This window comes from Octodon degus, unplaced genomic scaffold (genome assembly GCF_000260255.1).
Source record: "Octodon degus isolate 3935 unplaced genomic scaffold, OctDeg1.0 scaffold00010, whole genome shotgun sequence".
NCBI classification, from domain to species: Eukaryota; Metazoa; Chordata; class Mammalia; order Rodentia; family Octodontidae; genus Octodon; species Octodon degus.
Genome location: NW_004524586.1, coordinates 21306514 through 21318642, shown reverse-complemented (window position 1 = coordinate 21318642; position 12129 = coordinate 21306514). Strand labels below are relative to the sequence as shown.

Genomic DNA, 12129 nt, shown 5'->3' with positions numbered 1-12129 from the left:
CCTTTGTGTCACTCTGTCAAGATGTTCTGCTCCTGAATCAGCTGGGTGGGTCTTGCCTCTAGCCTCTTTGCAGGGAGTTCTGCTGAAGGGTTCCCTGCTGGATCTGCAGCCTGGGTCGAATGAGGATCCCCGGCCCTCGGTTGTCTCACTCACTCGCCAGGCCTGTGCTCTAGGTCTGTTCAGGATCCTGCAGGCCCCCGGTTGTCTCACTCACTCACCGGGCCTGCGCTCTCTGTTCATGTATTTTTGAGACAGTTTTTCCCTACTCATTTTATTTATTTATTTTTCCTTACTCATTTTGTATTCAGTTCAACTACAACTTGTAGATCACAAGTGGCCTTCCACTTTTATATTATGAAGTCAATCTTCAGAGGATATTACATCACTTCATGCACAATGCAAGAACCTCACAGCAGTGCATTTTTAATTACTGTCAGCCTTTGTGCAGTATATTGATTTTATCTAATTATAAACTCCACAATAGTTTGTTACTCTTTTACAATTAAACATGAAAAAGTCCTATACACACACACACACACACACACACACACACACATATATCATATTTACCTATATACATACACATACATTTTAAGGGAAAAGTAATATTAGAAGTCAGATTTCTTTCATTTTTTAATATTTTGCTAGTACATGTTTACAGTCTGTAATGACTACATTCCTGTGCAAAGTGGATACATGTATGTAACACAGATTCATCCCTTTCTTCATCCCTTTCTCTTCTCTCTGTCTCTCCTTCCTCCATCCCTTCCCATTTACTAAAGACCTAGCTTCCTATTTCCTACTATCTATTTGCTCTTCATATTTTGAGTTTCATATATAAGAGAAGCCATGCAATATTTAAGATTGTGTGTTCGATTTAATTAACATTTAACATGCCTGGCTCTCCACATTTTCCTGAATAGACCCAAGTTTCTCCCTGTATTCCTGTGCCTAAAGAACATCCTTTTGTATTTCTTATAATTAGATCCGCTGGCAATCAATTATGCCAGCTTTCTTTTTTTTCTGAAACCAAAAGCTTATTTAATCACCATCTTTTGAAAGCTGTTTCTGCTGGATATAAAATTCTAGGGTGAAATTTTTTTTAGTTCAATATTTTATACACGCATTGCTTTGCTTTCTCGAAATCTGCATAACTTCTAGCAAAAAGTGTCCTGTAGTGCTCATCTTTGTAAAGTTTCTTTTTATACTGACTAGTTTCAAGGTTTTCTTTGTCTATTTTGTTCTAGGTTTCAACAAATTGGCTTTTTACTTGGAGCTCCCTGAGCTTCTTGGATCTGTGGTGTGATGTATTTCATTATTATTGAAGCATTTTGACCATTCTGTCTTCAAATATTCCTCCTGCCCTGTTTTCTTCCACTTCTCTATACTGTAATGCTGCAAGATGTAGAAGATGTAGGATGCTTTTTATTTTAGCACTTTCCATATATTTCTGTTTGGAAAATTCCTGTTTACCAATCTCAATATTCACTGATCTTTCTTCAGCTGTGTTGAGTCTGACAATAAGAATTATTAAAGGAATTCTTCCGCTCTAATACCATATTGTTTATTTCTAGGATGCCCACATACTCCTTTGTTTTTATTTTTCTTTTAAGATCACCCTTTATTCATGTAATTGTTCACTTTTTCTACAGAAGTCTGTTATTCATTAATCATGGCTATGAAGTTCCTGTCAGTAGTTTCCAGCGTCTGGTCTTCTTTTCCTTGTTTTGTTTCTTGACAGTGGACTGGTGTTCGCTTTCTTCCTGTGGTACTCATTGTGCTAGCTGAGTGGAAATAAATAGTATTTGCACCTAGAAATGAGAATATCACCTCTCTGTCAGACCACCGACTGTAGAGGTTGATTCAATTCACTCAAGCTGAAGTGGGGTTAGGTATCATTGTCACATCAGAACCCTAAACATGTTGGAATGGTCCTACCTTGTGCTTATTGTGAGGGCACCACACCCCTCAGTCTTCATAGCGCCTGTATCCCTGCCCCACAGAGGGTCTCCTCCCTCACACCCCTGCCCCTTCCATGCTTAGGCCGCTATTCCTTGAGGCAGGGCTGTCTGTGTCCTGGTTCCATCACCGTCTTAGGGACAATGTTAAATAACTTTTTTTCTGGTAAGAGGTAGTTAGGTGCTGACAATCTTCCCCGGTTAGATGTCATTGAATACCCAGGAGCCAGAATATTCAAGTTCTTTAGAATTTAAAGAGTGATGCACGGATGTATGGCACCATAAAAGTGGGCTATCCTGGGTTAAGCTGATTGAAATATTTGTTAAGGCAGAATTTGCATAGTCTTTTATATGCTCGGGAGCACTGCGAGGCCACTAGTGGAATAAACTAATTTCCAAACTCGGGTCCTGAAGCAGTGATGTTTCACAGATTTTTCTTTAGACTATACACATCTAGGCAATGAAAATAGAAATAATCGCCCTAGAATTGCCAGGTGGTTCACTTTTGGACCTTCTAAACCACCTACATCGTGCCCCATGCCCCACCTTCTCTCCTGGTACTTCCCAGAATGGACAGCCAGGCTCCCAACAAGGCCGCCCTTCCTCCTATGCCCTGGATCTCCTCCTCCCTCCTCTTCACAAAGAACTCACTCCTCCAGGGCTGCAGAGCCATACGGCTCGCTCTTAAAATCTTTCTGATGAAATACGAGATTCTTTCAGGAAGTCCTTCTTGGCTGCATAAGCAGGCGGCACTCTTGTCCATGCCCAGATAGCACCTGTGTAGTTTCACCGCATTTCTCCATCTGCAAGCTCCATCTTGTCAGTGTACACTTGCTCATCTTGGTTAGAAGCCCCTTGATTTGCATTTTTAAAAATATTTCCCTTCCACTGCTCCAAGAAAATCCTTATGCCTTCCTTCTGTGTATCAGGCATCTCATAGCTGTATTTGAGCAAATACAACTGGTATCTTTGTAAAAGCGTTAGGATGCCCTACCACTCTAAAGGTCGAAGGAAATCTCCTTTGCCTGAGTCCAGTCCTCAAATCCCTCTTCTTTGTGTCCCCCACTCCAGGACCCCTGATGGAGGTGAGGCTGCTGAATGGCACAGGGAGGTGCTCAGGCCGCGTGGAAGTCCTTGTCCAGGGAACATGGGGGACGGTGTGTGATGACCTCTGGGACCTGGCTGAGGCCGCAGTTGTGTGCCGCCAGCTGCAGTGTGGCCAAGCGGTTGCAGCCCCCACAGGAGCCCACTTTGGTGCTGGCTCTGGGAAGATCGTGCTGGATGACGTGCAGTGTGCGGGCAGTGAGCGCCACCTGGGACAGTGCATGGTCGGGGGCCAGGCTGGGCACAACTGTGGACACCTGGAAGACGCCGGTGTAATCTGCACAGGTAAGGGCTGTGAGTTCCCAGGACTTCAGAATTGTCCCATTCAGCTGATATTAACAGAACCATTGGACAGTAAATGGCAAACAGCCTCATGAACCTTGACCTCTTGAGCAGGCGCAGTTGGTTCTCCAGACCTCCATTCTGCCATGAAGCCTGACGCTTCCCTGCCTCCTCACACATTCCCAGGTAGGTCCGATCTGTGTGGGTTGTTTGCTTTTTGTAAACCCCCTCATTCGTTTTTAAACATTTCCTGCTAAAACTCTTTTTGTTAAGTAATTATAGAGCTTTCCTCTGCCAGCAGAGCAAAACTCCATTGCACATCACAGTCAAATGGTTATTAGCATGAAAGGATAAATAGAGGAAATGGTTAGGCAATGGAATAATTACTGCAGTGAGTTTCATTAAAACTTCTCAATTTTTTGCCAATAGTTATGTTAGGAAATGTCAAATATCTCCAAATAATGCATGAACTCTAAGTGAACTATAACTACAAATAAAAACTTTGGAGGGTCACAACTTTATAAAATGAGTGTAAATGACTCATCACAGAAAGGCTTTGATTCAAACCTATAAGAAAGACAAATGCCGGCATGTGATGGAGTGGCAGAGTTTCAGAAGATAGTCATGATTTTTTTCACCTATAATATTGATTAGGAGAATGTGACCAGTTCCCTCAAGTTTGGGGAACAAAGGGGGGGTCAAAAATGACAGGATGGAGATGTCCAGATACTCAGATTATCCTTCCTCATCCCCGGGCACTGATTTTCCAGCGGCTTCACCAATAGGTCTGACACCCGCCCACTGAATTGGTTAAGGCCATTCCATGCGCCACCGTGTGGACAAGTGAAAGATAAAAGTCGCATAACTCATGCTTTTATCTGTCTCATTCTTAAAATCTTATGGCTCAGCCTTTGCTTGATAGTCTAACCATCAAAATGATTCCATAACTAAACATGACCAATAGATTTTTATGAGAGAAAATGACATGGAAAATCATGTCCAGAAGTCATCTACAGATCTTTTTTTTTTTTTGCCATACTGGGGATTGAACTCTAGATCCTGTGCTTGCCAGGCAAGCACTTATTCTACTGAGCTACCCAGGCCCCAGATCCATTTCTTAACACAATGTGTCACCCAGTTCCTAGTGAATACTCAGCAGCTCAGATATTTTCTTAATATCTTATCTTTGTAAAATAGACAAAATGATTATTTTCTGAAAAGGACCAATGGTCATGGCCATCAATAAATTTCAGAACTAGTTTTCTGTGCACTTACAAGTCTAGAATGCTAAAGATGCTTGATTCCTCCAGCCTTCTGCAGTAATTCAGTGACTAAGGTAGAGGGAAAAAAGGAGGTGGGCAATGGGACTGTCTTTCCTGCCCACATTTTTATTTCTGATGATAATGCATGTAGTATCTTCAAAGGGGAAAATTAATTAATGCTATTCTTTGTCTCCAGCTGAGATTTGGACAATTAAGGAAATAAGAGAAAGGAGAGAGAGAGAGAGAGAGAGAGAGAGAGAGAGAGAGAGAGAGAGAGAGAGAAAGAGAGAGAACAGAGACCAAAATGACAGGCCACCTGGGGTAAAGCATGGAGCTCCCTTGAGGGCTGCCTGTCTAGGAGGAGCAGAGCAGACCTGTGCTCTGAGGACAGGCTGACTTCCAAATAGCAAAAAGGGCAGAACCAGGCAGCGGCTTGCATGAGCTACAGTGAAGAAGGAAGAGGAAGAGCTAGCATGTCATGGAAAGAAATATCATGCGGGGCAGAGTGTTACACCCTGAGAGGTTTAATTCAGTGTGACTATTCTACTTCTCTAATTTTTCACACTGTTAGGACATGCATCATCACGCGTGCTTCCTTCCCCTGAATCTGTGGCCCTGCAGTTCACACTCGGGCCAGAAGGTGAGTCATACAGAAAGTTTCTTAGTGCTTGCGCTTGGAGTGGAGAAACGGGGAACAGCAATGATAACCCCACCCCCACAGAACCCCACATACATCTGCATGGGAGACTGTCCCATCATTGGGTCCTCATTGCCTCTTCTCTTCAAGGAAATGCCACTAAGAAAGTGATACTTTTTCCACTCTCTATTTGAGTACACTGAGTCAGGGAAGTCTAACACAGCCAATCTGCTTTGTCCTGGAACTAGTACACGGAGAAGACTCTGTTAGCCAGAAGTAGGAAGACCATGACATTAACACAATAAATGTTTCATGTGTGGTTACATTGAGAGTGCTAAATATCATGTAACTTGAATGTATCTAATTATTTTAAAAAGTATTTTTTACTTCCATTTTCTAGTTTTTTCTTCTACATGCATTATGTTGTAATTAATGCAAAATGCATTGCTATAAGGATGCCTAGTCTTTTTTCAAAAAAAGCTTTTGCATTAGTGCATACATTTTTATAAATATAATAATCATAAATACTTGTACAGTGCTTTTAATGTAGAGGACAGCTGCTAGGGAAAAGGAAAAGAAGCAAAGGTACAAGGTCAACAGCACAGAGTTACTTCAGAATAAACTGGAGAGGGACTGTGCTGGCACTAGAGACCAGAGCAACAGCTCTGTACAGGCAGAGGGGTCTTCTGCAGGGTCATGGAGAGGGAGTTGGGGCTACCTGCTAAGAACAGGCTCAGAAAGCACAAGTGGCAATGGCTGCCTACGGAGGAGGCTGAGATGGTGCGGGAGCAGGGGCTACCATCAGTGGCTGGGTTGGTAGTGTCAGGTGTCCCTGGGGCAGCTGGGCTGAGAGGAGGTGCCATGGAGGGGTCTGTGATCAGGATGTCGGCTGTCACATTCCTTCCGTATTCACAGTCATAGTTCTTCTGATCCACTCCCCTCAATCCTGTCTATTGGGCAGGGAAAACATGTCCTCCATTTGACGATGAAGATGCTCTGATTGGTAGCCTCACGGGGTGTAGTGAGTACGGGATCTCAGGCTGGACAGGCCTCCCTTTAGGCCCCTTTGAAACTGGGTCTCTAATTTACCTGACACCAAACAAGATTGAGGATCTATTTTAAGAATAAGATATCTTTTTGTTTAATTCTTTTTGTACTATTAGAGGTAGTACTTCATCGATGTCAGATGTGTTTCCTTTGACACCAGCTATTGATTTATTTCTACCACCCATATTCCTATAATGATAAGTCTAAAATAAACATTCATAACACTAGACTTTATATGTTGTGTATTTTTCATATTTAAATACACCAGACAAGAATTGCAAGACAAGTATAATGACCAACCTTATCAGTTTTGAATTTTTTTTTGTTTGTTTTTGCGGAACCAGGGCTTGAACTCAGGCGCTTGCGCTTGCCAGGGAAGTGCTTATTCTACTGAGCCATCTCCCTGGCTCTGTTTCTATCAGTTAACTAGAAACCAAATTAGAAATCTTTATTCTCTAAGAGGGATATTAAGTAGTATTAATCCCTCTGCTAGGTTATCTTCAGTTTTTGCTGCTCACTTAACTACTAAGCTCCTCTTCATGAGGAGGAGACTGAAGGTTTAGTGTCTGCAAAAATGAATTTGAGAAGTGCTCAATTCCAAATGCTTAGAGCAATATACATGAATGGCTGTGAAAGACCTAATCAGTTTGTTTAAACAGTCTTATCTCCTGGAGTATGTTCAATTTTTTGGTAACTTTAGACTCTTTCATTCTAATTATTCTATTAAAAAGCACATCTTTTTTAAAAAAGAGAATAAAACATTGAAAAAAGGAAGAGAACATTAGAAATGATGCAGAATTTCACAAAACAAAAAAAAGGAATTGAACAATGGCTGTTACATTGCATAATACTGCCTTCAAATTAGTTTTTTAGGACTGGGGAGATATCTTGGAGGTCTAAGCACCTTCCTGGCAAGCTCAAGGACCAGGTTTTGATCCCTGGCACTGCATGCCATGCCAGCCACCAAAACTGGGTATGGTGGCACATATCTATAATTCCAGTGCTGGAGAGGCTAGGATAGGAGAATCACCATGAACCCAAGTTGTGTAGCAAGATTCTGCACCAAATAAATAAATAAACAAATAATCTTTTAATTAAAAATATTTTTAAGAGACTGTAACTATATATCTATCCTAACCATTTTGAGTACACAGATACAAAATGGACATTCGTCTGCATCCCCTTTTTTGTTCAGTTCCGTCATTTGAATGTTATAGGTGTGTGAACTCAGCAAAATATTCTAAAAGAGTCCAGTAGTCCATAATGGTATTGGGTCTTCCACTTGACTGGCAGTGTCAGAAATTGTTGACCTGAGTCCTCTACAGCTCAACATAACAGCATGGCTTTACTTCTTATACTTTGTTTTTATACTTTTCTGCTGGGTGGTTAAGACCCAAGATAAAGCAGGACCTATGCAACCAGAGTTGTAGCTTTTGGATCTGATAAGGTCAGTGAAATCCCCTCAGGATTTATCCTGAGATCCTGTACCTCAGATTGTAGATCCTTTGTCAGTATCAGCCATGTGGATGAGTCATGGCCCTAGCCTTCCAATATCAATTTTGGCATATGAGAACTTGTACTGTAACATCATGTAACTCAGTAGTGTCCCAAATTTTCTGATCAAGGAGATTATGGGGCAAAGAGGAAAGTGATCGATGATGTAGAGTGTGCCTAAGGAGAGTCACATGGAGAGAAAACATTCTCTCAGGCTTTCACAGAGAGCACATTGGCTATATATATATATATATATATATATATATATATTTACATTCTCTTAATGAATAGAAGGATTTGTTCTAATAGTGTTTGTAAATAGGATATCATGTCTGCATCTTGTATAGCAAATAAACGCTAGGAAGAGAGTATGCAATGTGTTAATTACTGAAACTGTCCTACCAATTTGATTTGAAACTGTCTCATTGCTATATGTCTCTCAATAAAATTATGGGAAAAAAAGAAAAGAGCCACAACAGAAAATACAATAAAATTAAATAAATAACAATAAAAATATTTTTTAAAAAATTGTTTAGATCACCAGATGTAAGCATGCAAAATTAGTTTTAAAAAAGTTGTAAGACATTGAAAAGGAGAAGAAAGACACTGAAGCACTAACTACTCCTTTCAACTGACCAGGAGAAATCAGCAGTGCAAGTATCCCAGCTCGCCTGTGTATACACATATACATACATGTGTTTTTCCCTCCTTTCTTTGGTTCTTTTCCTCATCTCACTGATTTCCTCCTTTTGAACACATTCTTTCCCCTTCACAGTATCTATTATACCTTTCAGATTTTATTTACTCTTTCAGATTTTATTTACACTAGGGAGACAATATGATATTTACACATGAGGATCTGATTTATTTCACTTATGAATATGGTTTCTAATTGCATCCATTTACCTATAAAAGCTTTGAGTTTTTCTGCTTTTTTATGGCTGAGTAACACTCCATTGTATAAAAATACTACATCTTTTTATCCATTCCTCAGTTGATAGGCATTTGGGCTGTTTCCAGGATTTAGCTATGACAAATTACACTGCTATCACCATGGGGGCACATATGTTACAAGGTTATGATGTAAAGCAACACATCTTAGGGATAAGACTTTTCCTCTTTGCCTGGAATCCCTCTGTATCCACCATGTTTCCAGTGCATCTCTCAGTTAAATTCTACATTTGTTCTTATTCCTGTTAGAAAAGCTGTACCACCAGCCAGCTGTTTCTCAACCTGTATTATTTCCACTGCCTTCCTGGCCTTATACTCATTCTGTCTTTAGTAACAAACCAACCTGGATATTTCTACTAGCTTCCAACTCAATATGCTTATGACTCCAGTACCAAATAGTCCATTCAATAGGTGCTACTTGATTGACTAAACTTGCTAATAGCAATGATTCAAAATATTAACAGTGGGTAGCTTACTAGACCATGGGCTTGGTAACCTTGGTTTGTGTTAAAGTCTTAATTTGCTAAGCAGTTTTACCTGCACTGAGCTAGCTGATGCTACTGGGCTCTGACTCTGACAGGGGCTCAAGCAGACCCAGCTGTCACTGCAGTTCTGCACCTTCACTGGCTAGCAGAACACTTGCAGGGCAAGTCAGGCAAAGCATTGTTATTATTCATAGACATGTGAGAAGGAAACAGACGCCTGCGGCCCAAGAGGAGCTGGTACCTTGAGGCTCAGGAAAGTCACTGAGGATGATGGAGCCACCCTAGCATATGCTACACTTCACACAGCAGCCGTGGGACTTGGAACACCCCGTTCTTGGTTTAATCCCTGAGCAACTAGGCTCGCGGTGCAGAACGTCCTGTTCTGGGCTGTCCCGGGCAAGGCCTGCTTATCTCCAGATGGTGCCTTCTCAGCGTTCTGCAGTTATTCTGAGAACTACCGGTGGGAGGGCTGCAGAACTGCGCTGGCTGAGGCTACCCAGGCACCTGGTGTCCTGCCCTTGGCTCTGTGAAATCATGGCAGTTCTAGAGCATCCACTACCTTTGTAGTAAGAAACAGTCACCTACAAGATCAAGGTGACCGAGATGATGCAGATTAGATGAAAGGTCATCTAAACAAGACCGCTGCTAAGCTTTGGGCTGGATTCTTAAGAAATTCTCATTTTTTCTTCCTTCCAGTTTTATGTTACATAGTTACTGATAATGACTTTTCATATTCTCCATGTAGTTGGGGTCGCCTCAGAGACTTCCCAGGTCAAAATCCCTGCGTCCTCCACACTTGCATCAACAGGTACGAAAAGACTTGCCTGGGAAGTGAGGTCAGAGATACATCTACACGAGAGAAAACCATAGAGTCACTTCAGGAGATACTGAAGCATAAGACAAAGGACAGGAAGTGATTCTCTTTCTAGGTGTGTGATCTTGAGCAATTTGGGAGCCAGACCTGAGTCTATGTCCTTCTCTTGAATTGCATTATTTTGTAGGGAACACTGAGGATTGAATATAGGACCTTGTGAGACAGGTGCTTATGCTGCTGAGCCATCTTCTGAGCCCCTCCATCTCCTTCTCTAAAGTGAATAGAGTATCCTTGCTGGGATAGCAAATGAACAGTTTTCAAAAAGGGAGACATAGGGCTGGGGAGATGGCTCAGTGGAATAAGCACTTCCCTGGCAAGTGTAAGGGCCTGAGTTCAATCCCCGGTTCCGCAAAAAAAGAAAAAAAAAGGGAGACATAATATACAAAAAGTGAATGGTAAGACTCTAGACACATTTACGTTCAGTTGTCCCCTATATCACAAATTTACAATTATAATTGTAAGGGCCAGTGTGTTAGAAAACATTCAAACTAATAAGTATAGACATTCTGGATATCAGGACATGACTAATTATTATTTGTAAGCATAGAATCAAAACCTAGATGTGTTGCTATAAATCTAGTGTATTTTGTATATTTTTGCCCATCTGTGCAGTTAAATTTTGTCCTTGTTGGGGGTGCATTGGGGTCCTCCATAAATGTTTATACAGGGAACAGGGATACACAGTATGGAGTAGAGGTGGGAAAGGAATTGGGGGATGGGAGGAGACAAGGGTGGGAGGGGAAGGGGAGGGGAAAAGGGTCACAATGTGCTACATATATGTACCAGTTCCCTTCCATGTATTTGTTATTATGTATCTAAAACATTCTAATTTTAAAAATACTGGGTGCAGAACCATTTTTTTTTCTAACTGGAAGTTTTAAACCACAATTTGTCATTTAAATTGAAGATGACAGTGGTTTGTTTTAGTTATGTGTGCAACAGACTCAGAGTCAGAGAAGAGAAAAGAAATAGCTCTGACACCAGGGGCCAGTCTCCCCTGGCCCTCTCCTTCGTGTCACTGGTAGCCTGGGTGGAGGTGAAGCTACTGAATGGTACAGGGAGGTGCTCAGGCTGTGTGGAAGACAGAGCACGCAGGGGGCAGTGTGTGGTGACTCCTCACTGTCTTGTGCTGCCAGTTGGTGGCCAGGCAGTGGCAGCCCCTACAGGGGCCCACTTCAGGGCGGGATCTAGGATGATCCTGCTGGGTGACAAAGTGTGCAGGCAGTGAGAGATACCTGGGGCAGTGTGTGCACAGGGATGAGGCTGGGCATAACCACGGGCACCTGGAAGATGTCGGCGTGGTCTGCACAGGCAAGAGGCTGTTTATCTTCCAGGACTTCACTATGTTACATCAGCCATCACTAATATAAATCATTGAATAAACATTCAAGTTGCCTCATGCATCTCGGTATACTGAGCTCTCTCCGCCAGCAGGTGCAGATGGCTCTCCAGCCCTCGCCCGCATCACAGAGCCGGAAGCTACACCACTGTCACACATGCTTGCAGGTCAGTCCAATCTTCAGGTAGCTCACTATAGGGAAACACATTCTTCCAAAATTCATTTTGTCAAGTCATGGTACAGCTCTTCCTAGGATAGAAGAATAAAAACTCCTTCTATATCATAGCCAAATGGATATGTTCTTCTGAACATGTCTGTAGATAAGAATAAACAGAATGAGTTGTTCCTGCAGTGGAATAATCAAGGCATTAAGGTCTCTTCACCCATCCCCCTATGAGTTGTTAGAAAATATCAGTAGTCCTCAAATAACTCATGGGCCCTAATCTAACTTGTGAAACTCTAGTATCATCTCCCATGGAGCAAGGCTGCTATTTTACTTTTTTTTTTTTTTGTCATCAGTTATTTTATTTTAAAGAAAAAAATTAAAACAATGGTACAAAATCTCAAAACAAGATTTTAGGAGAGTAACAATGGTTAGTACATTGTGTATTGTTACTGCCAAAGTAGTTTCTCATATTGTAAGGTATAGGCAAGAAATAATAAATAAACAACATAGGTACAAACCTCTGTTTTTTT

At 41.6% G+C, this 12129-nt stretch overlaps 1 protein-coding gene across 15 annotated transcripts in view; it reads left to right on the top strand.

Annotated features, from left to right (window-relative positions):
* LOC101573386 (deleted in malignant brain tumors 1 protein-like) overlaps positions 1 to 12129 on the top strand; it is a 136377-nt gene that overhangs the window by 21407 nt on the left and 102841 nt on the right. For 11 of the 15 annotated variants that reach the window (XM_023708922.1, XM_023708921.1, XM_023708926.1 and 8 more), the window contains 4 exons: positions 3030 to 3347; positions 3459 to 3530; positions 9966 to 10028; positions 11526 to 11600. In XM_023708922.1, coding sequence (XP_023564690.1) covers positions 3030 to 3347; positions 3459 to 3530; positions 9966 to 10028; positions 11526 to 11600 — 528 coding nt within the window. Of the gene's footprint in view, positions 1 to 1247; positions 1301 to 3029; positions 3348 to 3458; positions 3531 to 9965; positions 10029 to 11525; positions 11601 to 12129 lie in introns of all 15 variants that reach the window. The other 4 variants (XM_023708930.1, XM_023708917.1, XM_023708920.1 and 1 more) reach the window with 4 other exon arrangements.